At 35.7% G+C, this 26,196-nt stretch overlaps 1 protein-coding gene across 1 annotated transcript in view; it reads right to left on the bottom strand.

The window, feature by feature from the left end:
• Positions 1–26,196, bottom strand: part of OTOGL (otogelin like) — a 92,082-nt gene that overhangs the window by 2,719 nt on the left and 63,167 nt on the right. The window contains 21 exon segments of the mRNA XM_039571582.1: positions 2,134–2,213; positions 6,329–6,374; positions 7,975–8,094; positions 8,904–9,008; positions 9,361–9,539; positions 10,501–10,564; positions 11,527–11,567; positions 11,656–11,760; positions 12,342–12,443; positions 12,808–12,915; positions 13,224–13,328; positions 14,178–14,390; positions 14,901–15,086; positions 15,422–15,563; positions 17,416–17,630; positions 19,868–20,057; positions 20,678–20,770; positions 20,913–20,936; positions 21,980–22,122; positions 23,023–23,200; positions 23,881–24,740. Of these exon segments, the coding sequence (XP_039427516.1) occupies positions 2,134–2,213; positions 6,329–6,374; positions 7,975–8,094; positions 8,904–9,008; positions 9,361–9,539; positions 10,501–10,564; positions 11,527–11,567; positions 11,656–11,760; positions 12,342–12,443; positions 12,808–12,915; positions 13,224–13,328; positions 14,178–14,390; positions 14,901–15,086; positions 15,422–15,563; positions 17,416–17,630; positions 19,868–20,057; positions 20,678–20,770; positions 20,913–20,936; positions 21,980–22,122; positions 23,023–23,200; positions 23,881–24,740 (3,299 nt within the window).

Raw genomic sequence — 26,196 nt, 5'->3', positions numbered from 1 at the left:
GGAAGTTTATCTTTCTCCTTGAAGGTTCAAGAGGAAAAGAATATCAGTGAAAAACCTTTTCCCTTTTTTATTTTACTGTTTGTGTCTGAGGGCTGTGTTATCACTCAGAGAAATATATCCAAAAAGTAGATGCAGTAACAAACCAGCTGGAGCACATACTAGTTAGAAAATTATTTGTGCTCTAGGCTTCAGCAGAGCAAAGATTTCTCTCACTGTTACATTATGTCAAGAATTTTCTTAGCTGATACATTGACAGAAAAAAAATTACACTTTTTAACTAAAGCAGAGTTGAAATGGTGGGAAATCAAGGCTGGCTATACTAGGTCTAGTTCTCTTCATGACAGACTTAAATCTGATTTCTTATGCAGGGGGGGCGTATGAACGTTGCTTTGAGCCACTCCCTTCCAAGCCTGTGATTAAATATGCCATACCCATACAAGTTAGACCAAAAGATTACTCTTATAACTGAAATTTCCTGAGATTTGACAGGAGTAAAAAAAGATTTTGTAGTCCGCTTTAATAGTCTCAGTTATTAATTAACTAAATGTAATCATGCTCAGCCCTATCCAAGGTTTGACAGCAGTAATCTGGCCAAGAACAAATATGTAGTTCCCAGCCAGTAACAGCTGATACCACCATTTCATGGGCCAAATCAAGATCGAAAAAGAGCACCAGTGGGGGAGCTGGAGAGAAAAGGAAGGGGAGCTAAGGGTATGAGAACATGAAAATCTGGAGGTACTTCTGTGTGAAGGGTAAGGGAATCTGGACTGTGTGAAGGATGTGCAGCCATCAAGGAAAACGTGAACAAGGAGATACTGGGAAAAGGGGGCTGTAATACAGATGGAGGTGGGATGGTGGTAGGTCTTTTTGGAAGGTCAGTAGAGAGGGAAGAAAAGATAAAATGTTTACAATAGAAAGTCATAAAAAGGAAGGCTTCATCTGTTGCGCCGTTCAAGACCTGACTTGGCCAACATTCTTGTTGCTCCTCTGCGAATGCCTTAGTTCTGCAGCAATGTAGAACTGCAGCAATGTAGGCCGCAGCAGAGCACTCTCTCCACGACTGCAGCACTGATTCCTAAGAGACACTAGAATGAGTTTGTTTCCACTCCCTATCCATTTGCCTAAATGCCACAGCTCTTAGCCTTTTTGTCTGTGGGAGAGCAGAGATCTTCACAGAATTGGATGAAAGGGCAAGGATCTTTTCACCTAGCTTAAAAAACCTGTGAGTTTTAACTAAGTCTTTCATTTTAATACTCTTTATTTAGTTAATACCATGTCCTTATTTTGTCATATTGCTGTCTCAGCCTAGGTTGTTAAAGTAACTGTGAAGCTCTCCAGACTCTTCTCTTAACTATGGAAAATTACTCTAATTTCATCTATATATTTATACTCCCTCATTACCAACCCTTCTAAAACTAAATAAATACACCACACACTCCTACTATTAAAATTTGAACATGTCACTATTGACCTTCTATCAGGATGACTTTTAACATGTGATGACATTTTGCCTCTTCCCTAATGACTGCTTAGGATCTTCAACAGAATCTTGCGAGAGGCCTTTTAGAAGTTTTCAGATACTTTGTCAATTGCTTCTCTTTTAAGTGCTACATGAGAAGCACATTTGCTGCTCAGAAATTTCCCAGCGTCTGTAGATGGGGCTACACCAAAGCTGAGAAATAAGATGTCTCAAGCAAATCCATAAATAAATGGGATCATGAATTTATGATATGGAAATCTATACTATGTGAGGGAGAAGCCACGAGCATAAACGTCTTCAAAGAGGAATGTGGCAGTGTTCCATCACATTTTAAGTTGAAACATTTCTACTCCTCTTTTAGAGCAGGATATTATTTCAGCTAAAGAATTCAGTGCCTTCATTAGTTAAAGTAATTATGGTCTGTAATTTTCATTTGAAGCCAGATGTTTCTCCAGGTAGGAGGGCTCAGTCTCTCAGTAATAGAAATAGCTAGTTTTACTCCATATATGAGTAGGATAACATTCCTAGGGCCAAGAGTCTCCTTTTGAGAAGAAAGCAGCATTTTTTGTTGCTTGTTGTTAGTTATAACCGACTTCTTAATACTTGGTTTGCAAAGCCATAGGCCTAGCATTGAATAGCTCTTTTATGCTTACCGGGCTCTGACTTATACAGTCATTTTTTCTTATGGTTGTCCTGATTGTCATTTTCTGGCAAATCCTTTCTTCCTTTTTGCCTGATAAAATACAAAAAATGCATACTGAATCAATACATCTTCTGTTCTGTACTTCCTTCTTTAAAAAGTAAAAATATAAACATAATTTAAATAATTATACTTTGTTTTCATTAATGTACACACAGAAACTATTACTTCCATAATTTTCTTTTAAAATCCAATATATTAATAAAGAGTTCCTGTGCAGTATTATCTATTTTTAGCTGGCACATATGAGCATCAAGTGGCCCAAATAAGCTATACAAATTTTTAAAATATTAAACAATGAATATGTTTTTACATTGCACATATGGCAAGAGAAATATATGCAATTAGAAAAGAAAATGTCTTTAGTAATTTTGAATAGTATTAGAATTAATTCTGTTTAATTGGGAATTTCTAAGGCAAATGGGATTTTGATCCTGACTTTTATAAAATTTTCAGAACTTAACATTTGAGAAGGTGAAGCTGTGAATGTGATTCCAACCTTCATGATATTTTTCATGATTAAAAATTAAGTGTAATTATATTATTTTAATATATTTTTGAGAAAGATGTCTTTCAAAGCTTCTTTGAAGACATGCATTTATTTGCTAAATATGGAACACTTTTTATCACCAGATCTGAAGCATGTAGCACATGAAGTCAGCATACAGATCTAGGATGAGGGAAATACTGAATTTTTATGTTCAGTCTTGGAGATATCGATAGGAGGGGTTTTTTTTTAATTTGAAAAATAAAGCTGTACAGTGAAAAGCCATTTTTTAACATGGTAAAAGTCATAATATAATACTGAAACAATAAACATAATTTTTCATGCTTCACTCTGTTTCAGACCATTATTATTATCTGTGTAACAGCAGTTATTTAGATCTCCTGATTCGCTACCCACACTACCCACCAAAATGATCTGTTAGTTTTGCTGTGCAACCATTCTGGACATACAGCATATAAAATAATAAGCACTATTCAGTAGTTTCTTGACCTTCCTTCATGGCTGAGTGTACAAAAAAACAACAACTCTTCTGTTCCCCAAAAACTTGAGAGCACTTTTATAAGATAAATGATCTCTGAGTAACCAAGATATTCTGCAACCACTGCTCCATTGAGTGCTGAAAAATTAGGTTGCCTGCAGAGTACAGCTATATTTTAACCTGTGCATTGAAGAATCAAACAAAATTATGTTACTGAATTAGCAGATCTCTGTATGAGCAAAGCTGTTAGACTATAACATTTCTCTTTTCTTTCCTCAGAAACACTTTAAAAAATTCTGTGATATTTTCATCTGAAAGTGTTTGCCAGCTTGAGTATGTGTAGACAGTGCAATCTTTGTAGTGCTGCAAGTTATATAGAGATATAAATCTAACATTTCAGCATATAAAGTGCTGATGTCTTAGGAAAGCTCTGCTGCTACACTTTTCTCTCTCCAACCTCGAACTGTAAAAAGGAACTGCATTCAATATCAGATGTGCTTTGTTTACTCACTCCTTATTTGAGTAAGGAATTTCTGTGACCTACCTATCCTAAAAAGCAAAGAATTATGAGTGTATTGCAACAGTTCTGTAACAATTTGTAATTTCTGGTATAAAAAGTATATCTTGCCATGGGGTTGTATTTGTATGTGTTGTGGCCCCCTCCCTGCCCCTGCCCTCAGTATTTCCTTAACTTTGTAAAACATATTACTTGTGACAAAGAAGAAATACAGTCACCCCGAGACAACAGCATAAATCCATGTCTGCAAAGGTGAGACCAGACAGTAACACACACTCTTGCTCTATTTTAAGGGAAAAAGATTTCCATCATTAAATTTAGAGACCTGGGATCAGATTCAGAATCTCTTGGTAAGAATATTCAGAATTATGATTTTTTTTAAAGTAACATTTCTTATTAAAACTACCCTGTATATTAAGTTCATGTGATAAAACCAATTTCAACAATGAGCAGGAGGAATAACCATCAGCAGCATATGCCATAAATGGATGAACCTAATTCTGACAGGTGCTGAGCAGTGAATCTTAATCAGGCTTTAGAAAACCACTGATGTGGGAGGCCCACAGAGGATCAGCATCTCTCAGTAGCAGGCCCAGAACCATTAACTGCATGGTAACATTTAATGATGGTGACAGCTATGACACATATATCAAGCAGTGCTTACATTATTATAAAAAAAAAAAGAGAAAATACATTATTAAAAATAATACCTGGTTCACAATTAATATTATCAGTAGGCACTACTGGACTAATGGCAAAGGGTAATAGACCCAATCCAGAACCTGCCAGAATCATTAGGAATAGAAGATGCTCATGAAATAAAAACATTTCTGTATAAATGACACTTCATTAATTCTTACACTGCCAACTGAAATTTTTCTTTTAGCAAAAAATTATGAGCTTTCCTGTTAGTCTTCTACAATTTAGAAACTCTGCAGCTGCTTCAAGTCTCACTAAAGATGGCCTACACTTTATTACCCTCCTGGTTATCACAAAACTGGAATGCTTACTTTTAAACCAAACTTTTGGAATTAGTCTCTCTATGGCAAGGTAAGAATTAAATGTATCCACTCACTTTGCATGCATTAAATCAAGCTCTTTCAGAAAAGTTATTTGTTCCCATTAAAATCCCAATGTGTTGCAAGCTCTATTTATAAGTACTCAACTGCTTTCACCACAGGGCACATGCTTTTAGTTAAAAATAAAACAAAATAAAAATAAAATAGCATATAATTTTATGAATGATATCTGGGGGTTTTAGCAGCCACCTCAGCAAGTATTTCTGAAGTATAACAATGCCTTTCCTGAGGCCACAGAATATGGCCAAAATTATAAATCTTCCTGATCCGCAGAGAACCAGCAGTCAATAATTTTTAAGACTAATTTTCTAAATAACACCAAGCTAATTTTTTTTTTTGGAGGGGCAGATTTAAGTACTTTTTCCATTCAGTTTATCTCATGAGAGAAAGACTATTGATTTTAGTACAATTCTGGTGTGTTACTTCTCTGGTAATTGTCATAAAAAAATAGATTCTGTTGTATTAAAATACCTTTCGTTTTCCATGTTTTGGTTACAATGGAACAACAATATTTGCAGTTCACTTTCTAAGACTCGCATAGCTTGGAATCTTGGTGTTGTTCTGTGTTTTATAAATATCACTACTTCCCCTTATTTCTCCAAATTATATTCAATACATTGCACTTCAGTTTTATATAATAACTGTGCAATATATGGTTATAAGTCTGTGACTTGCTATTCAATAATATTAAGTAAAAGGTTGTATACAAAAGTTCCAAAGACTAATTTGCTTTTACTCTAATGTTGAACACAAAAAAGGCCAAAAAAGAGGGTTAAAATTTTCTGCAATATTGAACATGTCCTTGCTCTACACAATTAGTTTTACAGAAGTGTTTTATTTATATATATATATACATAATTATATACTTAGATAATAAAAATTTTTCTAGTCAAAACTGCAGAGAAAACCAGTTTTTTCTCAATCAGTTTTTTAAACTGCATAAATTATGAAAATTTTATGTCAGCTTGAGTCACATTTCATCATATTTTAAAGTTACAAACTCAGAAAATGTGAATGTATTCCCAGATATTAAAAGCTGATTTTATATAAGCATTACTATCATCAATATTACTGTAATTTTTCCTCATTTCAGATTTAAGAAAAAACTTTCCAGGATTTTGGGCCTAGAAAAAACATATTAGGGATACAGAATAAATTGCTAAGTTTGAAGATGTATCGCAAAATGTCATTGAATCAGGAATCAATTTTAAGAGGAAATATTCTTGTCTTTTCAGGTGAAGATCTTACAGGCGCTATTTTAGAGCCAACTTAATGATAAAGAGAATGCTTTCAGTTTTTTAATTGAGACAACTTTTAATCTTCCATGGGTTATATTTGGAGAGATTTGGTTATACTCCAGAACAATAATGTTAAAAATCACCGAGTCAGCAGCCAAATGAAGCAAGGCCTTTTAATAAGAGTAGTTAGGTAACTACAACAATTTTATGTGATTTGTAGGGGGAACTGCATGCTTTTTCACTCTTTATGTCCCAGCAACTGAGGTTAAAAAATAAGCCCTCCAAAACCAAAGCCAAACTAGCACATATTGCAGCCTTCATGACTTACAGGTCTTGCAGCAGCCATCATTATACGTCTGCACAATTCCTCCATTCTAGGAAAATAAAAGAAGAATATAGCAAAAAAGTCTGGGCCCAATGCAAAGGAAATTGTGTCTCAAGACATTCCACATTTTAAAGATGCCAAACTAATAAAAAGTAGTGTCACTGAAATCGAGAGAACTACACAGATATGTATCAGCTGAAGGTTTGCTTCACAAATTCTTTAGTCTTTGAAACTGAAAATGAACTCACTGATGACAAGTTCAGTAGTGTTCAGTTTTCATCTGATCTAGTTTCCTTTGAAAAAGTCATTTAGTTTCTATCAGCATGTTTTTTATATCATCCACTACCATCTATTTCCCCACCACAGAGATTTATTAGGATAGTTTCAAAATTTTACATGAGTAGCCCAGATCTGCATATCAAGCAGACAACAGAACATAAACAGAACTCTTAGGATAACAACAGACAAAAGACAGACATTTTTTAGCTTCTATATCTTCATGTGAGCATAAATTTTTTACCTCGTTACAGAAAAATTACTGAATAAAGTGTTCGAGAACTTCTTAAATGAGCACTTAAACTCAGATATTCCTGAGTTATCCTGAACTGCCTGTGAGAAAGGCTTTCTTCTCAGCTACTAGTTCAAGCATATGCTTAGCATCTCTCAAAAACAGGTCAGACTGACTCAGAAAGTTAATTTTAGGGCTCCATTCCTTAAAATCTTAACCATTATTAGTAAGGAAAGACCCTAATAGATGATGTTAGAATGGTTCCAAGGAAGAAACTCAGAATAAACTCACAGTAGTACAGGCATTAATTTTAAATAGAATACCTTCTTCAGGATTGGAAGAAATAGGAACTTTTTTAAACAAATGGAAGGAATAAGTAGGACTAATAGCAAATGTATAATCTGTAGTCAAGGCAGCAATGGTACTTACCCTTTCTACATATATATTTATTATCATTTTTAGTTCATATTAAATATAGGATGTACTGCAAGTGCAAAAATTTTACAAGTATTATAAAGTTAGAGAATTATTAACTTAGAAGTTAAACTGCAAACAAATATACAATCTTTGTGAAGAGTACATGTTCTTCAAAGCAGTTTATATGGATATGCCACCTTTACATTTTTAAATATATGATCTAGGTAGATACCCCGGATACCTTTTGTTATGTTACACAAATTTTAGTTTAAGAGACAATAAAGTTTATATATACTCTTTTATCTTCCTAATCATTGCACAACTTAGGGAATTTTTAATATAGCTGACTTTTATATGCAGCATTTCTGGATTTCTTGATCTGATTTATTCACTGTCTGTGTTCTATGAACTTGGCAAAGTATTATTCCAAGTAACATATAGCAATTAGCACTTTGTATAGTGTTATGTCAAGTATGATTCCAATTCCACAATATTCTAATAGCAGTCATCAACAAAACCCAAGCCAAACTTTTACACTCCTCACAGATACTTGGTCACTCAGAAAGAAAACTAGAGTATAGGAAATGACTGCAAATTGCTCATTTACATATTTTTACTTACCACTTTTTTAATTTAAAGAAAGTATGTGAAGTTTGCATGTGTTGTGGAGTATAAGCCAAATTCCAGAGCAATTATTGTCACTTACCTTACCCAAAGTACAAACCTTTGTACACTCAGTGTCATTAAATGGGGGACAAACAACACTTGACCCCAGTACAATAGCCCCTGCAGCAGTCTTTGCACATTTGTAGTTGGTACAGTTGGAGGTCCAGGTGCTTCCTTCCTGAATATATAAAACAAAGCCACTGTCAGGAAAGCCAAACACTTCAACTTTATCTCCAACCTAAAATGTCTATAAAAGTGTTGCCCTCATGCTGTAGCATCTACTGGAGTGCAAAGTCTGCTGCAGATCACCCGTAGGTGGCAAAAGGCAAAGATCATCCTCTAACTACCAGAGGTTACTCCTCCCCAGAGCCATGGCTCTAATCTCCAGCATGCTGCTGAGCATGGGTGTCCTACTGCAGGATGAAAGGACTCTGTGCAGTTCAATAATTTCTTTTGCTCTGAAATCAATTCAAAGTATGAACCAAACCATGGCCACATCTAAATTTCTGTGTATGTGTATGCTGGGGCACACCATCAAGATCCTGAACCCCAGTGCCTCAGTTTGCACTTTTCCTTTCTGTAGTAACCAGCGTGAAGAGAAGAGTGGCCCTGAGAAGAGGGGGACATAGAAGTCCTGATATAGGCTCAGAACCTCTCAACACATCTAAATCACAGTATAAAATTTAGAGATAAAAATTGAACCTTGCCCTGCAGTTAAAGCATATCCAGCCTTAAGTAAATGATGACATTTGAATATCTTTGTAGAAAATATTATAATCAATAAGATATTTACATGTGTGAAATGGCAGGTCTTTAGATAAGCACACTCATTTCCAGTCATACATCATAAACAGTCTCTAACTGTGTAACCAGCAGTAAGGAGGTATGAAGCAAGACTGACAGCATGAGTTAACTAAGAAACACCTGTCAGAATCCTGCCTATTGTATCATTACAGTTATTTCCTATCTCTGTTCAGAGGCACTTACCGCATACACAATCAGCGTTCCATTCTCTGTATGAAAAGAGCAGGACACATTTTGACACGTACCACAACAAGTATGGTGGCTGAAGGAAGGAATATACACTTGATGCTGGAAAGAAAGGAAAGGAAAAAAAACAAGTACTTTTTAAATATACATTATGCAGAAATTCTTTGATTTCTGAAATTAAAAACACCAGGGAAAACAATGGATGGATGGATGGATGGATGGATGGATGGATGGATGGATGGATGGATGGATTGACAGATAGATATGTTTATATAGTCTGCTAGAAACTGCCTCTCAAAATAATCGTGTACCCACAAGATACACATCATCACTGTTAAGTTCTCAAGTTCTCGCTGAGTAAACAGGACTAGCAAAAGTCTTCACCAAAACCTTTATCCTATTTGTGCAGTTGTGCTCACAAATTGCATCATTCCTGTATTTTAAGAATACTCACAGCTTCACATTGCTGGGAACAGTTCATCATTGTGAAATGCATGGCATTGTAGCCTGTGTTCTGATCTTTTTCTTGTAAACACTGTACAGTGTAACAAAGGTCTCCATCCAAGTACTGAATCACTGACTGTCCAGGATTCAGTACTGTGACCTCTTGGAAGATGCACACATCATCCTTCTCTAAAACCAAAAGAAATAAATGTTAGCAGAGGGAGAAAAAAATCATGAAACAAATTAACAGAAACACTGATAAGACAAAGGGCAAAGTCCTACGCACTGCAAAAGTATTCTATCTTTTCGACTTGATTGGTTTGTGGTTTTAATTACCAAACAAGAGCAGGAGGAACGATAATTCAGTTCTAGAAAATGCTACAATTATAAAACTGCCTAAAACTGATAGTGTTTGTACTATAGAAGTAAAAAAATTCTGTTGTTCTTATTTTAGAAGTATTCTAATATTTACCATTCAGCTATTCTGTGTATCACAAAATGTAGCCTTTCTGTCAACTAAACTACTATGTCTACAAATACCTGTGGGCCAGTAATCTGCTCAGGCTGTACCATAAATGTGTGCTTGGCTCTTGGAGGCAGTTTAGCCTGGGCTGCTGCCAAGACTGCAGCTTGCCTCAGCACAGTGCAGCTGAAATCTAGTCTACATGGGTAGCTGAGTGAGGGACGGGAGCAGAGCTCTGATCTTAAGACTGGCTACCTGCTCTTGTGCTGGCTGAACAGGTCAGTTGCTCTGTGTGAGATGTCATCTCATGTGTGCTTGAAAGCAGACCAGGAGCAGCTGCCCTGCTCACACTCAGCTACCATTCACAGCCTGTTTCCTATTTGCCTCTCACCAGAGAGACTGTACCTGACTCTGAAAGCATGGGCAGTTCTGCAACACTCCCACACCCTGCCAGAATAGACACAAAATGGATGGCTTAGCAGAAAAAGCACCACATTCAGAAAAGAGAGTATCATTGCATAACTAGATAGAGACTCATCAAATTAGGATAAAAGAGCATTTACATTTGAGAAGGTTATAATGGTCCTATTTATGCTTTCTTTGCATAAAATGGTGTGCATAAATGCATAAAAAGCACCCTTTTTGCTAAAAACTGAAACACAACAATGAGGAATATGAAAAAGTTACCACAAATGTAGTGCGTGCATCCACAAGCACTGGAAACACTGCTATCTATTTTTTTAACTTCTCCCTGAGTATAAAAAGATAAAAGTTTACAAAGTCATACACAATTAAAGGTAGTGCTACATGGACAATTTTTCTCTAAAAATGTAAAATATTACTTTCATCACTTCCACCCCTGGTTTCATAAAAGAGAAAAGCTGCAATGTACTCAAGAAACAGTAACACATTCAGAGTTATTCAATGTATTTATCTCATCAAACAGAAAACAGCACTTCATTTTCCATAGGGGTGCATAGAATAGCAGAGTCAATAAACAGCATTTTTTCCTGAGAAAAAAAGTTTTTTCAATAATAAACATATTAGCAAAAGATTGCCTCCTAAGAATTTTCTTCTGAAAGAGTGGTGAAAGCTATTTAAATCTAAAAGTCCTTAATAGACTTTATGTTATGAAGTCTTCACATAAGGAACTTCAGGCATGGGATAAGGAAAATAGGATCATTATGGTATTAATGGGAGTTTGAACATTCACTCATAATTATTTTCCATCTCACAGTCCCTATTATGACAAACTACAGAGAAGCAAAATATTCATGACTTCTCACACTAGCTAAATTCAATAATGTTAAATCTTTTTAATCAAAAGCATAAGTGATTAAGAAAATAACACATTTCTTCAGATGATATATATAATCATAAAGTTCATACCTCATTAATTATTTTTCAAAATGGGAATTACTTATGTAGAAAGCCTCACTAGTATACTGTTTCATGTCAACACTGACCAGGATAAAATTACAGTTTCTTTTTTTTCTTTTTCCATCTTAAAACACACAAAGTGAAATTTCTCCAAGGAATGGTTAACAACACTATGCAGACACTTGTTGGAATCACATGCTTCAGCTGGGACTGGAAAGGCAATCCCACCCTGTCCCTGTTCACTCTTTACAACCAATTGAAACAAGGAGTGTAAAAGGGAGGGGTAAGAGAGTGGAACACCATTATTAACAATATTTAAAAGACACCACTTACCAGTTTACAGGTCAGCATAGTAGCATTTTCACAGCTACATTCTGAAGAGATAAAGAAAACTGTGTTAATCAATTAGCTAACTCTTAGCTTTGGTTAACAGCTGTGACTAAGGAATAAAGAAATAATTACCACAACGCCATTCAGGACAACATTGCCCAAGTATTTTTTCCTTCACAGGTGTCATGTCATCTGTACAAATCATAGGAGGCTCAGAACAAAGATTTTCATCACAAACTAAATGAGGGGAAAAGACATATGAGAATGTATTCAACTTTCCTTCATGTTTTGCAGCTTACATTACTTTTCTAAAATACATTTAGAAATTACATTTCTAAAATAACATTCTTCTATATAAATATTATTGTATTTCTTAAGCATCTGAATTATACTTGGAATGAAAAACTAAACAAAGATTTTCAAAAGTGATTTTAGTTGTCTTAGAAGAAAAAAACAACATGGAAGCTGTTTTATTAAATTTGTTTGAATATATGAACAATTGCATATTAATACTCCAAGGATAGGATTCAGTGCCACATTAATACACTGGCATTTAGATCACTGTGAAAATAACAATATTATGTCTGGTGAACTAAATAACCTCTCCAGACTCCACTGACTGGGTTTGTTAGCCCACCACTGAGTATACCAAGAAGCTTGAACATACCTCAAACGAGGACACCCTCATTTGGATCTCTTAGTCTATACCTGTAGCCCACCCTAACTGCTGAATCTAAACAAATCCCCACACACCCACACACTGTCTGTCATTTCTACAGAATTTGGTGACATATTGAACTCACAGCAGTTACACTCACCGCAGTAGTAATGAGGACAACAGTAGTGTATGGTATTAAGGTCTACAGTGAGAATTTCCCCTTCACTGCACAAGGGAACAGGCTCAATACAGGATTCACAAACTAAATTTAAAAAAAAATCAGACATTTACAAAGTTTTAAACACTAAAAAGTTAGCACATGTGAATTCCATCTAATAGACTATATAACAAGCAGTATTGTGTTTGTTACTCAGATAACAGAACTTCTAAGGTTTTTATGGATATAAAAACTAAACAAAGTTCAAATATGATGTTCAAAATTATGTTGGAAAGAAAAGATCCCCAAACCCAAGGATAATTAGGCTCCAGTCAGCCAGATCTGTGTGAAATCTCACTGACCTCTCCAAGCATTCCTACCTTAAGTTACTTGGTTTAGAATTATAGTCTATTTTTGTAAATACTTGACTATTCCTAAGCTCTCCATAAAAATATTAGAGGCTTCTTACCACAGAGATGAGAGAAACAACAGGGATCTTCCTGTTTTGCTTCAACAATAAATTGATCTTCTCGGCAGTCTGGCTGGGAGGCATTAAAACAAACTGAAGGATCACATTCTGTAGGATGTGAAACAAACAACTTTTTTAAAGGAGTCACTGAAACAATACAAAAAGATTAAAAAATATATTCTTCATATACTATGTAAAATAAAATACACCAAAGTGATTGTAAATCAGGAGTAACAAAAAACGCAAACACAAAAAAATATTGGGGAATGTTTAAAAAAACATACATTGTTGCCTGGTGCTATTTAGAGTGTCCCATTCTGTCAGCAATCAAGCCAACTTGTAATACAAATTTTCTCCCAACATACAATACAAGTATGGAAAACTTTCCACTAACTGTGGTTTTGTATTTCCCTTACCGCATCGGTACTGTGGGCAGCAGGACAGGGGCTGGTAGCCTACCACCAATTGTTCATTGGGTTTGCATGTTGGAATAATGGCATCACACAATGACATGTTACATTCTGTGGGATAAAAAACAATCAATTTTGACATCTTTAAACAGCTACAAGTGCAAGTCCTATAGTTCAAACTATTTATACCATCTAATACAGAGATCCACAAAACAAGAGCAGCCAAAGTCAGCTTAAAGTTCACTCCATACCATCACATAGATTTTTGAGCTCAACCCAAGCAAGCAGTTATATCCCTCTTAAAACTGGTATTCACTTGCTCTGCTTCCTATACATGAAACCAGCCATAAAGTCCCATTGATGTTCCTTTAGCAAATTCACAATACAGTATTGGTTACAGGTATCTAATGAGCAAAAGGACCATATCAGCTGGACCATATATTCTCATCTGCCTTGAATATGTTATGAAGAAATTAGTATATTTTGCTTAATATTTTAAGAGCAAAAAACTTATTCTTTTTCTTAACAATTATTGCTAGGCAGAATATTAGTATTCAGAGATCAGCTCCCAAAAAACTTCTTCTGGGAAACAGCAGTAGATCAGAGGATACTGCTCTTCACACCAAAGCACTAGAAAGAAAAGCAAGCAATCTCTGATGACTTCCCCAAATACCAAGGTACTTCTATCATTGAATATATATCAATTTATTATTAAATTCTATGCAAGAGCTTAAAAAATAATTTTTAACAGAAGATTTGCTTAACTGGTGGACCTCTAAGAAAAAAATTTTTTCAGTGAATAATTCTTATAAAGAACAGAAGCCTCAATTGCTGGCCCAACCAGCCACAAGTACTTGAAAATTAATTCTAAAAAATGTTACCTTGAATTTAAAGTTTTTCAGCTGCCTGTGAATGTCATGCACTTAGACTTCTGTTACTGAACACAAATGTGGTACATACCACAAACTTTCTTGGGACAGCAAGCTCTCTCTTCAATGACATCGAGTAGAACTTCCCCTTCTCTTTCACAGACTGGTGCTGGATCCTCATTGCATTCAGGTTCTACAGCAACAATGCTTCCATTTTCTAAACAGCTGTACATGCAGCACCCTCTCATGGACCCATTCCAGATCTCCCCAGCAGAGCGGGGCTCTCCTTTATTATCTGTACATGCTGGGAAAAACAAACCCCCATGATATCCCTTCAACAAGCAGACAGGTCCCATTTCCTGCAAGCAACCACGACTTGCATAACATTCTGCATAAAATAATATCACTGTGGAGCATTATGATAAAAGAATCCAAGAAAAAGGATGATGACCTTAAGAGCCCCAAAGGAACAAATGCTTCACTATGGTGAAAATGGGTGAGGGCAAGGGACAGAACCTGCCCAGGTTATTCCTTCCTAAGTTCTCAAGGGAGGAAAGCCTGGGAGCTATAGAAGAATGACCACTATTTTCCCCCCAGTAGGGGTACATCAGCACTGGGTCTTAAAGCCAAGATAACTGAAAACACAAACTGCTGCAGCTTGAGAAAAAGGTAGGCTCTGTTCAAGGGACCTTTCTCAGATTCGCGCTTACTGAGGACTGACACAGAACTTAAACTCATCTTGTACCATGAACTGTTAATATAACTGCGGTTAATATTTCATAACTGCAAAACTACTCTGTCCTACTGTACTTACTACATTTTTCTTCTGGTATACAGAGGTCAGAGTCTGTTCTATGCAGAATGGTGCCATTTTTACACACACAGTCTTCCCTTAAATAGGAACAGGGAGAATCTTCATAGAACCATTTATTCAAGCATGTCTTGGCTTCACAGGGTTGCACACAAGGCTGGTATTCCTTGCCCTCAGGACAGTTCAGTGCTGCAAGGAATAAAAAAGGACATTGAGTGCTTCTGTATTCTTTCAGAATTTCATTGGATAAATAGGTAGTAATAACAAGTGAGTTAGCACAGAAAGCATGCATTTATACTTTTAACAGTACTCTGTTACAGCAGCTAATTCAATGGAGATTAAAATTCATTCATGACTAAATGATGTATACGTATCTTAAGAACTTGTACCCTGATTTATCAATGCTGTGATAAATTGAGATGTTACTTACAAGAATAATAGAAAGAAATATATTTTTAACTTATCACTCGAAAAACTTCATCACTAAAGCCACATAGGGGTACAGAACATGGCTGTCTGCTTACAACAATAATCAGGTGTCCTCCATTTAATGCAGATGTTGTGCTTGTTGCACAAAGCCACATATGCAGAAAGCGCATCACACTCATAATTCCAAAAATTAGAACTGTTGATCCACATCTTCTCACAAAATTCCTGTGGTGACACCTAGGAACATATTGCAATTGGGAATTAACAAGTATAAGGACTTTCTGTAATTAAAATAAATCAGTAATTAAGAGAAATAATATAGCCATGAGGGAAAAAATTGTTAGCAGTATCTAAATTAAAACATATCATTTTTGTCAGAACACTCATTCTGCAAAACTTAAACTGACGAATTTTCTGTGCTCATCAGCAGACACAGAACACAGACCTAGTGAGATTGTCACACTACTTACAAGAACTTTTCAGTATAGCCCTGTCAACTAAAAGTGAACAATCTCAGCTAAATGTTGCTGCTATACCTTCCATACAATCCTTCTGTGAATTAATTACTTATTACTCTGTTTCTGTGTCTGTAGGACCTGATAGCCTATGTTACTGAGTCTAAATGCAGGTGGTGCAACCCATCTTATTTCTGTTGGATTTGTTTGCATAAATTTTTAACAACATGTAAAAGTCAGATTTTATTTCATTCTTCCTGTTCACTACTGTGTTGCAGCCGAGTTCTCCCTGTGATTTCAGTAAGTCTTCAAGCAGTCTCTCACTTCTGCCAAGAAGGTCATGATGATTCTGATGACTGTGTTACCTATCCTTGACGAGCTGCTCCCTGCCAGAGTGCACAGTATGCTCCATCCACTCTAGCTCTGCCACCATCTTGTATATGAAAAAAAACAAACTTCACAATGGATGAACCAACCCCTTGAAAATGTTGATGGTACATCAGTTTTTGCTATAAACCAGGAAAAGATGCCCTATTAGAGTTCTCCTGGGAATGTATATGCAGTAGGAATTCTGACTCCTCAGATTTCCTTAAATTATTATAAAATTAGTTATGTCAAAACAATTATGCAAAGCATCCTACTACTCACTGGTGCTACTCTATCTTCTAGATTCCAAACCACTGCTCCCTCCCACTAAGTTTCTGAGGCAAATATCTATTAATTTTGTATATAAAGAAACTACTTTAGTTCCTTCCTTTCAGAAGAACTCCCTGAATTTTTTCTACCTCAGGAAATTGACGAGAGGTCTCAGGAATTTGAAAGACGGGGCTCAGCTGCATGCAACACCTTTAACAGCATTTGTCTGTGATGAAAACTAAAGTGTAACACAATAAGAACCAAGGGTGGAAAGGCAGAACAAGAAGAAATGAATTAGGAACGGGAATTCCAGTATCTCTCAGGAAGAAAGGGCCACTTGAGTAATTAATCCTTTTTATTTTTAGTTAAGTGGGGGAAGTCAGTCAGACCTCAGGGATTTGGGGCTTCCTCATTTTCTGTTCTGGGAAGCAGCTGTGCTGCACTACCCACCTCTAGTGATAGTCTGCATGCTACAGCTATATCCCCATTAGAAACTACCGTTTGTGGAAACAAATGATAGTGATTTCTGTAAGAAATCCAACAAAATTGTCAACATAATATTTGACTATGTCAAAAATTTTCAACTGAAAATTTCTTTAGTCCAATAAGTCTCCAACTGCATGAATCGCTGTTGTGTGCAGGAGAAGCATGAGGTTTTCTGTTCTAGTGATCCATGTTAAGCATTTAATAAAAATAACACCTTTGGAATGTGTATATCTTGACATGATGATCCGTTGTCTCTTCTTTGACAATTGCCCATTAAATAATTTCAAAAAACCAGCGTAATAGCACAGGGATCAATATAGATGTGTGTTTACAATGGACAACATGACTAAAGTACTAAAGCCAACGTGACAGGGGTATTACAACCATCCATTCCATTGTCAAATCATAAAAATAAGCAAACATGAAAAATGTGCATGTATCCATCACGCTTTTCTTAATTATACAACTTTTATTAGATTTGCTCCTGCAATTTTTCCGATCACCATACTCACTTTCTTGTGACAAGGGATGAAAGTGCTTCTGTTTAACAGTTCCATACAGTATGAGCAGTTATCTTCAGTACAATTTCTTGCTGGCCTCCTGGTTGTTACATCAAGTGATTTCTCAATTTCCCAACTCTTAATGAACATTTCGATTTCCTCCATATTTGTAATTATGGTCATGTTTTGCATTTTCAAGTCATCACTAGGATCTCCATTACAGACCCCTGGAGACAGAGCGTCATATTCAAAGCACAAACAAACATGCCACATTTCATTTGGGAAAGAAAAGTGCACTTGATAAGTTATGATCAACACTGCAGCAGGCTGACCTGTGCAACTTAGTCACCTGAGTTTATAAGTTAAAGCAGCTGTATATCCACTGCAGTTCCAACTTCCTGCTTGTGATTCTACTTCTCAGCTCAATGCCTTAGTAAAGCAAGTAGATCATACAACACAACTCATGATATCTTTCACAGCAACTTACTTTTGAGAAAAACTGCTACCAAAATGTGCTGTTGACTGTAGCAAATTCACTGACACAGCACTAGATTCTGATCTCATTCACTGAATATCAGTTAGTTCCTTGGGAGTAACAGTAGATGGTTTTCAAATTAACTGCTCGTCACTGATTATTTGACACTGTACTGAAATTTAATTGAACATTCTAAGTGCAAGAAGTTATGAAAAGAATCTTTTGATGAAAAAATTGCTTTATCTAGAGAAAATATTGTTCTTACTCAATTTATTAATACAAAACCACTATAAAAAACAACCTTCCCAGACCTCTGACATTCATTGTCTACCTGAATTCATTATTGTATGCATTCTGTTGATTAATCAATTAAACTATATGATCTCTTTAAGTGAGAACAAGTGAGTAATGCCAAAACTTTGATCTTCATACTGGCGTTTTATGTCTCGGGTACTGATCAGGCAGAGCTCCTCTCTTGTTTTCACTTTCCTCCTGCACAGGTAAGCACATCCTAAGCCCTTGCCCTCATGCTTTCAGCCCTGCAGTCTGATGCTCTCCAGGGTCCTTTGTTAGAACTGGATGAGCTTAGTGTAGCAGGCTGTTGTTCTTTCAGACAGCATGGAGAAATACAGAAGATGGCATTTAAATAAGAAGCATTTTACAGTAGCACCACTTTCCAGTATTCTTAACTCTTATGCTTTTTGCTGCAGATCACAAACTTAGAATTTTTAAGGCCATGCTGCAGAACTGCAGAATCAATACAGCTTTAAAAATAAAGCAAATTTACCACATAGTCCCACAATTTTTCCTAGGATGAGAAGAAGAAGATTGCAGAATCCCCGACAGGAACAAACAGCAGAGAAAGGAAAGAAGCACCAAAGAAAGCTTCAGAATTTACTGCAAAATATTAGGTAGTGCAACACTTTTGAGCTAAGTTTGGATTTGTCTGCATTGTCTTACTCTCTTTATCTTTCCATGACACAAAGAGGAACTATTCTGTAAGTCTTCCTACATTTGACCTCATCTCATCCCACTCGTTCTGCATGCATAGAGAAGATGGCATGATACTGGGAAAACATGCAGAGCCAGCCTTCACCTTCTCTCACTAGATCTTTTGGTCAAGCAGAATATAGAAATTGATTTTAAAGACTTGATTTGTTTATATTTATATTTAAAGCATATCTGATTTGCTTTTTAGTTTTTAAAACTAAAAGTGGTTTAAAAGATAATAAAAAGTTCATTTTCCTTTTCAATATGAAGTAGAATATGTAAAATTAAAAACCACCAGAAAATGAGCACTTATGATAAAATTTAAGTAATTTTAAATTACCTGCTTAGACTTTATATTATTCATACTGGAAGAATTATAAAAAGACTTAAGAGAAACCTGAAACCTGCTACATTTACTATCATTGTAATTCAAGACTGAGACAACTCAGCACAGTTTTGGACCCTAGACCCAGCCTCAAGAGGTCTAAATACACATTCTAAATTCACTATCCTCACAAGAATTGGACCCTTCCCAAGATACAACTTTTGTCACTATTTTCATAGCAATAAGCTGCTACTGTTAACATCAGACAGTTATTCTTTTCTCCATAATCACTGAAATATACTGTCACTACCTGAACTTCTTTAGCAGCCACTTCACTAAAAATTTTCTTTTTCTTTACTTGGCTTCAGCAATACTCTTAAAACAGGCAGAAATAAGTAAATGAAATAAGTAGATTTTTTTTAAGTTATTTAGATACAATGTGCTGATCACTACTTGTTCTGCAAAGTACTTTATTATCACACGGTGATTTTAAACAGAACAATTAATTTATTATTATTAATAGTCTTTCACAGGCCCTCATATAGGATTGTCAGCATAGTTAATGAGGGTCACAAGGAGAGCTATAGGGACAGCTGGTCACAGACACAAAAGGGAGCTGCAAATTTCTATTGGGAAGTTTCTAAATAAGAAAAGAATTGCCACCATAGCCTCACCACAAAGTCCTTCTGTCTTCCTCGATGTGTTGGAGTGTAATCCATACTGTATATCTATGATGCCTGTAAGATGAGCCCACTTGATGCTAATACCAGCTGGGGTATTAACAACATACATTGCACCAGTATCCTGAACACTCAGTCCTTCTTTTGAAAATGGTAATGGTTGAATTACAGAATCCACAATTACCTAAAATAAACCAAACACATTTTAGAAACAAAGCCAGATTGCAATGATGTATTTTATATGCATTTCTATTTTATAACAAAAGGTTTTTTTCACAGCCTCTACCACATATGACAGTCACAGTGCTTAAATCAGAGAGCTTCCCACCAGTGCTACTTCCAAAAACTGCAAATGAAGTAGGTATGAGGAAAAAAAATTCTAATTAAGGAAAGAATAAATCTTATTTATCATATATTGTATGATAAAACAAAACCTCATTCCACTTATTCAAAGTCATCTGTTCTGACTTGTTACTGACTAGCAGGAAAAGTAGCTTAAGAATTTATCATGTCTAGGGTTCTAAGGTTTCTGGAAGCATAGTCTCAGGCATAACTGCTTTTGCAGCTTCTTAAAAATCTTAAAAGAACTTTAAAATGTCATTTTGGAAAAATGACATTTAAGTGAAGCATGGTACCAGAAATGTATATTGTTTTGCTTCTAGCATAGCATGAATTACTGGGAACCTGAACTGCAAAAGTAGTCCTAATCCTGTGTTTCATTTTAATTCTGATATATCACATTCTACAACAACATAGCTTTCCAGCTATTTTTTAAGAGTACACACACTGCTGATATATACTTACTTTTCTTGCTAAACGATTGATAAGTATTTGACATGTGTGTGTTGTGACATTCAATTTCTTAAAACAGAGCCCTGAAGTGTTTGCCGGTGGCACCTTGAAAGAAAAGCAACAAACAAGTTTTGTTACTATCATTTTTCTAATTCTGTGCCTGTGCTATTGGAATTTTTTTTATTACTTTAATAATATCTTTTAATATTAATGCATTTTATAATTAGCAAAATAAGTAAGCACTTACTAGTTTTCTTATTGAATTTGCACTCTGGAAAACAAAAATAAATTAGAAGCGCAATAATAATCAGCAGCATTTTATTTAGAAAAAAAAGTTACTATTTTCTTTGTCTTTAATGTTCTTCTACAATCAGCTACATAATTAAATTGATTTAATATATTCCTTACAAATAATAAAAAATACACACTCTGCAGCAAATTCTGTGCATATGCTGAAAGGCCCTTTCAAAAAATACCTCATGAAGAACTAAACATGCAGACTTCTAAAACTCATCTGCATATGTGTTCTGCATTCCCTTCTCTAGACTTCAACCAGGAAACAAGAGAGCAATTTAGTAGAAAACCTCTAAAACAATGCAATGCCCTTAACGGTCTTAAAGTTCGAACATACAGTTGCCCAGTGAGAGTAATAAGAGGGATGGGAAGGCTAGAAGCCTGTTGAAGCCCCTCATCACTGACTGGTTTGTCGACAAACCAAAGATGGACTCAATCCAGTTGCTCAAGGGCTGCATAAACTAGGACTGTGGACAATGCAAAGGAAATATTTGTACAGACTCTAAGGATGAGACTGACCTGATCTAAACTGGCAATCTAAAAATAGAGTGGTCGAATCCCCTGTGTAGACAAGAGTTAGACAACTACGAAGAACAGCTCATCACAAAGTCATTAATACTTTCCTAAAATAACTACAAAATATAATTTTTGACTATTAAAAATATTTTTGTATTTTGACCATATTGTACAGTACAAATTCAAGGTTACAGGAACACTTCTGTGTGAAGAACCTGAAAGGAGACATGCATATTCAGAAGTTATGTCACCTATGATAATTTAAAAGGAACTTACATTTGAATTTCCTTATAACACAACAATTAGTATTCAACTCAAGATAAAATTTTTTTCTCTAGACAGCATTATTAAGCATGCTTCTTGAAAATTAAACAACTTGGCATTTTTCATTGAGTATGGCTTTTATGTATAAGTTTTAATTGACATATTTTTGCAGAATTTCAAACTTATAACACAAAAATTCAAGGAACAATTATAATTATTACATAAATTCAAAAATGTTACCTGATTAGCAGGACATTTTTCAATATGAGCAACAATAATTTCTCCCGGTAACTTGACTAAAACATAGGAAGCCATATCGCAGAGGGCTATGTTGTTTCCATCAAACGTAATAACACTCAGTTCAGACAGTACAGAACACTGACCTAAAAAAGAACTGTCATTTAATGAGGTTACCACAAAACTGAATACAGGGCATTTCTAAAAGCTTTCAGTTCTAACATTATTTGCTTTTGCATATACATTCATAGTAGATAGACAGATAGATGACCTTGTTCTGCAGGCAGCATATTCAGCCATAAGCAGAAGAAAGTGTTTAGGTTACTCAGTGGAAATACCTTAACCTGCTTCTGTGTGCCCAGGGTAGGGGAGAATGTTTAAATTGGTCACAATTTTCACTTAAGTCAATGTTTTAAAGGCAAGGTTAATGAATCTGCACAGTGTGAGATAAAATATATGCATAAATATAGATAGATAGATAGATAGATAGATAGATAGATAGATAATTTGAAATACTGACAAGGGACTTATCTGTCTTATCTTGAAGCAAATATAAAGTGCAATATTGATTTCATTAATACTACAAGGTTTTAAATATGACTTGTCTTTAGCCTTTTTGTTCCCCCTGCAGACATTCATCCACCATTTTCTGCACTTGAATAAAAACTGCAATTAGAGCTAAATGAAATATGAGGGTTCTGTCTTTCAGAAAATCTAGTATTTAATTTATTTTTCTTCATGAAATGTTGAAATCTTAACATTTCTACTGATAAAAATTCTGAAAAGTCTCAGCTGAGAAATATTGGTGTTCGCATTGCAGATGTCATCTCAATGTTTTCATTAAAAAAAAAATATTTTGCTTCTCCTGAATGTCAATTCAAAGGTACCAAAACATTCAGTATATTTCGTTCTGCTTTGCTGATGAATACCTCTTTTTAATTCATTCCACTCTTTAACCCCTCATTCTCATTGTAATAACCCTTTCTTTTATTAATTGAAATGTACCAAGGCTCCATGTTTTACTTAAAAATAAAACAGCAACTTACAGGGACATTCCCATTCTGGACAACAGCTATCAGTGTTAACTTGAACAGGCATTCCTCGAAAACCACAACCTGGCTTCAGCACATCCTTAGGGCAGTTCCTTGAAAGATTGTATAACATCCAACCCATATTAACACAGACATACTGGCTACATTTGTCAACAGGTTCGAGGTATCTCGGCTGTCATATAAGGAAAAAACAACCAGAGTCAACTTTAACTTCATTGGTCTTATGAAGTCCAAGTAATTACTTGTCCATCTCCCAGGTCTGAGAGAGATTTACCACATCTACCTGCTCCTCATTGCTTATTTTGGAATGACTTGCATCTGTGTGGTAGTAACCAGTGACAATGATGCATGTCCATTCATTCACACCCTTCCTGTTCCATCCAGCTTTGGTGGAATACCCTATGTAAAGCATTATGCATTGAGGCTACACGTTATCATCAGTAATAATCTGAAGCATTTTAAGAAACAGAAAACCATGCATTCCCATCATTTTAAACCCTATGACAAAGAAACAAGTGGAAAAAGGAAAGTCAGGGTGAGATTATGCAGAAACACCAAAATTCCAAGGATTATGCCTTTTTCTGCAGCTCAGAAATATATTTAGCTATCTAGAACAATAACATGGCTTTAAAGCCTTTTTTTTTTCAGAGCAATACATCCAAGTTGCAGAATATATCAGGGCAATGTAAGAGCAGCAATAAAACTATTCTCTAAGAATAACTGAGAATTTTTTTTAAAAGTAAATTAAATAGAAAATAGGAAATATTTTAAATCTCAGATAGGTAGAATAACAGAATGGACTGAAAATTAATATATATTTTAACATGTAGGGGCAAGTAAGACTGATCATACCACACACTCAGAAGATGTAGACATCAGTGTATGCATCATGGTGCCAAAGTAAGCCTTGTCAGCTACAGGCGTCATTTCTGAAGAGGAAGGCAGAGCCATTCTACCACTAGAATGAGATGTATCTATTATAGTTCTGGTTTGCAGCTCTGTGGCCTCTGTTACACTAAAGTAAGGTGTAATGGGTTTCTGTGTTGGCATTTTGGATGTATCTGATGTTGTTACACCCAGGACTCCAGAAACAGAGATATTTTTGACTGAGGTTGTATTTCTTGAAAAAAGCAAACTCTGAACTGCAGTTACTGGCAAATAAGGTGGGGAAGATTTGTCAGTTGTGGTTGTCTTCATCTTGGTAGCATTTCTTTGCTCATGTGAAGTCTGACCACCTTCTGAAATATCCACAGTTTTTTCAAATGAAGTTGTGTATTCAACTTCTGATGCTATGTATGAGGTACTCTTCATCTGTGATAATGGACTTGTAGTACCAGTTGTTTTCATTAAGTTAATCTTTGAAGTTTCTCTAGTGCTCTGTGAAGCTTGAGTTACTGCAGTTGTAAATAAAGATTTGTGTGCTTCTATGGTGGTAGGAACTGAAGCTGAAGCCATATAAAAATCCAAATTGATGACAAAAGAATCAGTGGTTTTTGTTGTGATCCTAGAGGCTAGGGTAGCTCCTGAAGTAACTAATAAACTGGCTGAAGAACTAGGCAGCATTTTTGCAAAAATATAAGGTGCTTTTGAGGATGTAGCATTCACTGTTGTGTTCGTGATCATTGGTGTAGTGGACGGAGTGATGATTCCAGCTGATATGGCTGATATTTTTCCATCATCTTCTGAAGAACTTACCGAAGAACTCGGCTTTCCTAGAGAAACATTAGAGATAGGAGTGATCTTAGGAGGAGGTGAAGGCATAGAGGGCTGGCTTACTAAAGTGACGTCAGAAGTTGTAGGCATTAGTAAAGAGGGCATTACAATGGGTGTTTTTAGTGCAGCTGAAAAGTTGGTAGAGAGACTTATTTTTAAAGTGAATTTAGAAAAATCCACAGAAGTTACAAGGTCTATAATTGGAATTTTTGAAGTTCCTTGTGTATCTAGAGATGAAACTGATGCTTGGGTAGCACTTATATTTTGTGTTAGTGATGATGTGCTACTCACTATGGGAATAAATGAAGAACTTGTAGTCTGAGATGTCACATAATATGGTACTTATGTTGATAACAAGGTTGTAAATAAAGATAATGACCTTGTAAAAGGAAGATCTTTGGAAATGAAAGTGCCTGAACTTTGAGCCACAGGGTCAGTTTTCAATACTGTATCTGAACTTTTTGGGTACTCTGTAAGTTCTGAAGTGGTTATTGATGTAGCATTTAGAGGTAATACCAATGTCCTGAGAGGGAAGAGTGTAGACATAATGGATTTCATTGGCTTTTTAGAAATGGATGACAATGAAAATAAATCAGTGTGCATTATATGCTTATTTTCTGTGGAGGCTTTACTTACTACAGACCTATCAAAGATTGTTGAATTGACTGGAGGAATGGAAGCACCAGAAGGTACTGTGTAAAGACTTTCAGAGGTAACCATGGCACCTGCTATAGCTTTGGGCTTCAGGGAGGTAAACAGCGAATGCACTGGTGTAGATACCGTGCATGTTGCAGGACTTGAAGAAGTGTTTATAGGGATTTGAGAAACAACTTGAGGTGAAGATATTGTCATTATTGGCAGAGCAGCAGAAATACTGCCCTTTTTTAATGGAGATGTCTGCTCAGGAACACTCATTGAAATTTGCACTGAAGATGAAAATGGCTTTGGAGGAAAATTAGTTGAAGAACTAGCATTTCATGATATCAGAGAAGTTTTAGTTTTGCTGTTTTGAAATATGAAACTGTGATTAATTGAGGAAAACTTCTCTTAGAGCTAGAAAATCTAGTAGTCATTGGAATTTGAGGAGCAGTTGAAGTCAGTGCAGAAATGGGTGTTGGGTAAACCGCAGTTTGAGTAATGCCAGACCTAGTTCTAACAGACAAAGCAGATATAGGAGAAGTAGATGTGCTTAGTGTCAATCGTGGACCTAGAAGAAACACAGGTCTTATGAAAGTTGCTCTGTCAGCCAGCAAGGCAGACAAAGACACTTCAGAGTGTATTTCTGCTCCCTTAGGATGACTTACTGAAGGACTCCTACTCTTCCCAATCCCTGCAGGCAGCTCAGAAGTGACAAAAGATATCTCGGAGGTTAAAGTTGTTAGTGCTGAGGAAGGTCGAACTGTTCCTAGCTGACTGGTTCATGTTTCGAGTGAAAAAGGAAACTACCACTAGGGA

This window comes from Corvus cornix, chromosome 1A (assembly GCF_000738735.6).
Source record: "Corvus cornix cornix isolate S_Up_H32 chromosome 1A, ASM73873v5, whole genome shotgun sequence".
NCBI classification, from domain to species: Eukaryota; Metazoa; Chordata; class Aves; order Passeriformes; family Corvidae; genus Corvus; species Corvus cornix.
Note: the sequence above shows the minus strand (reverse complement) of the source record. Positions and strands in the feature narration are given on the sequence as shown.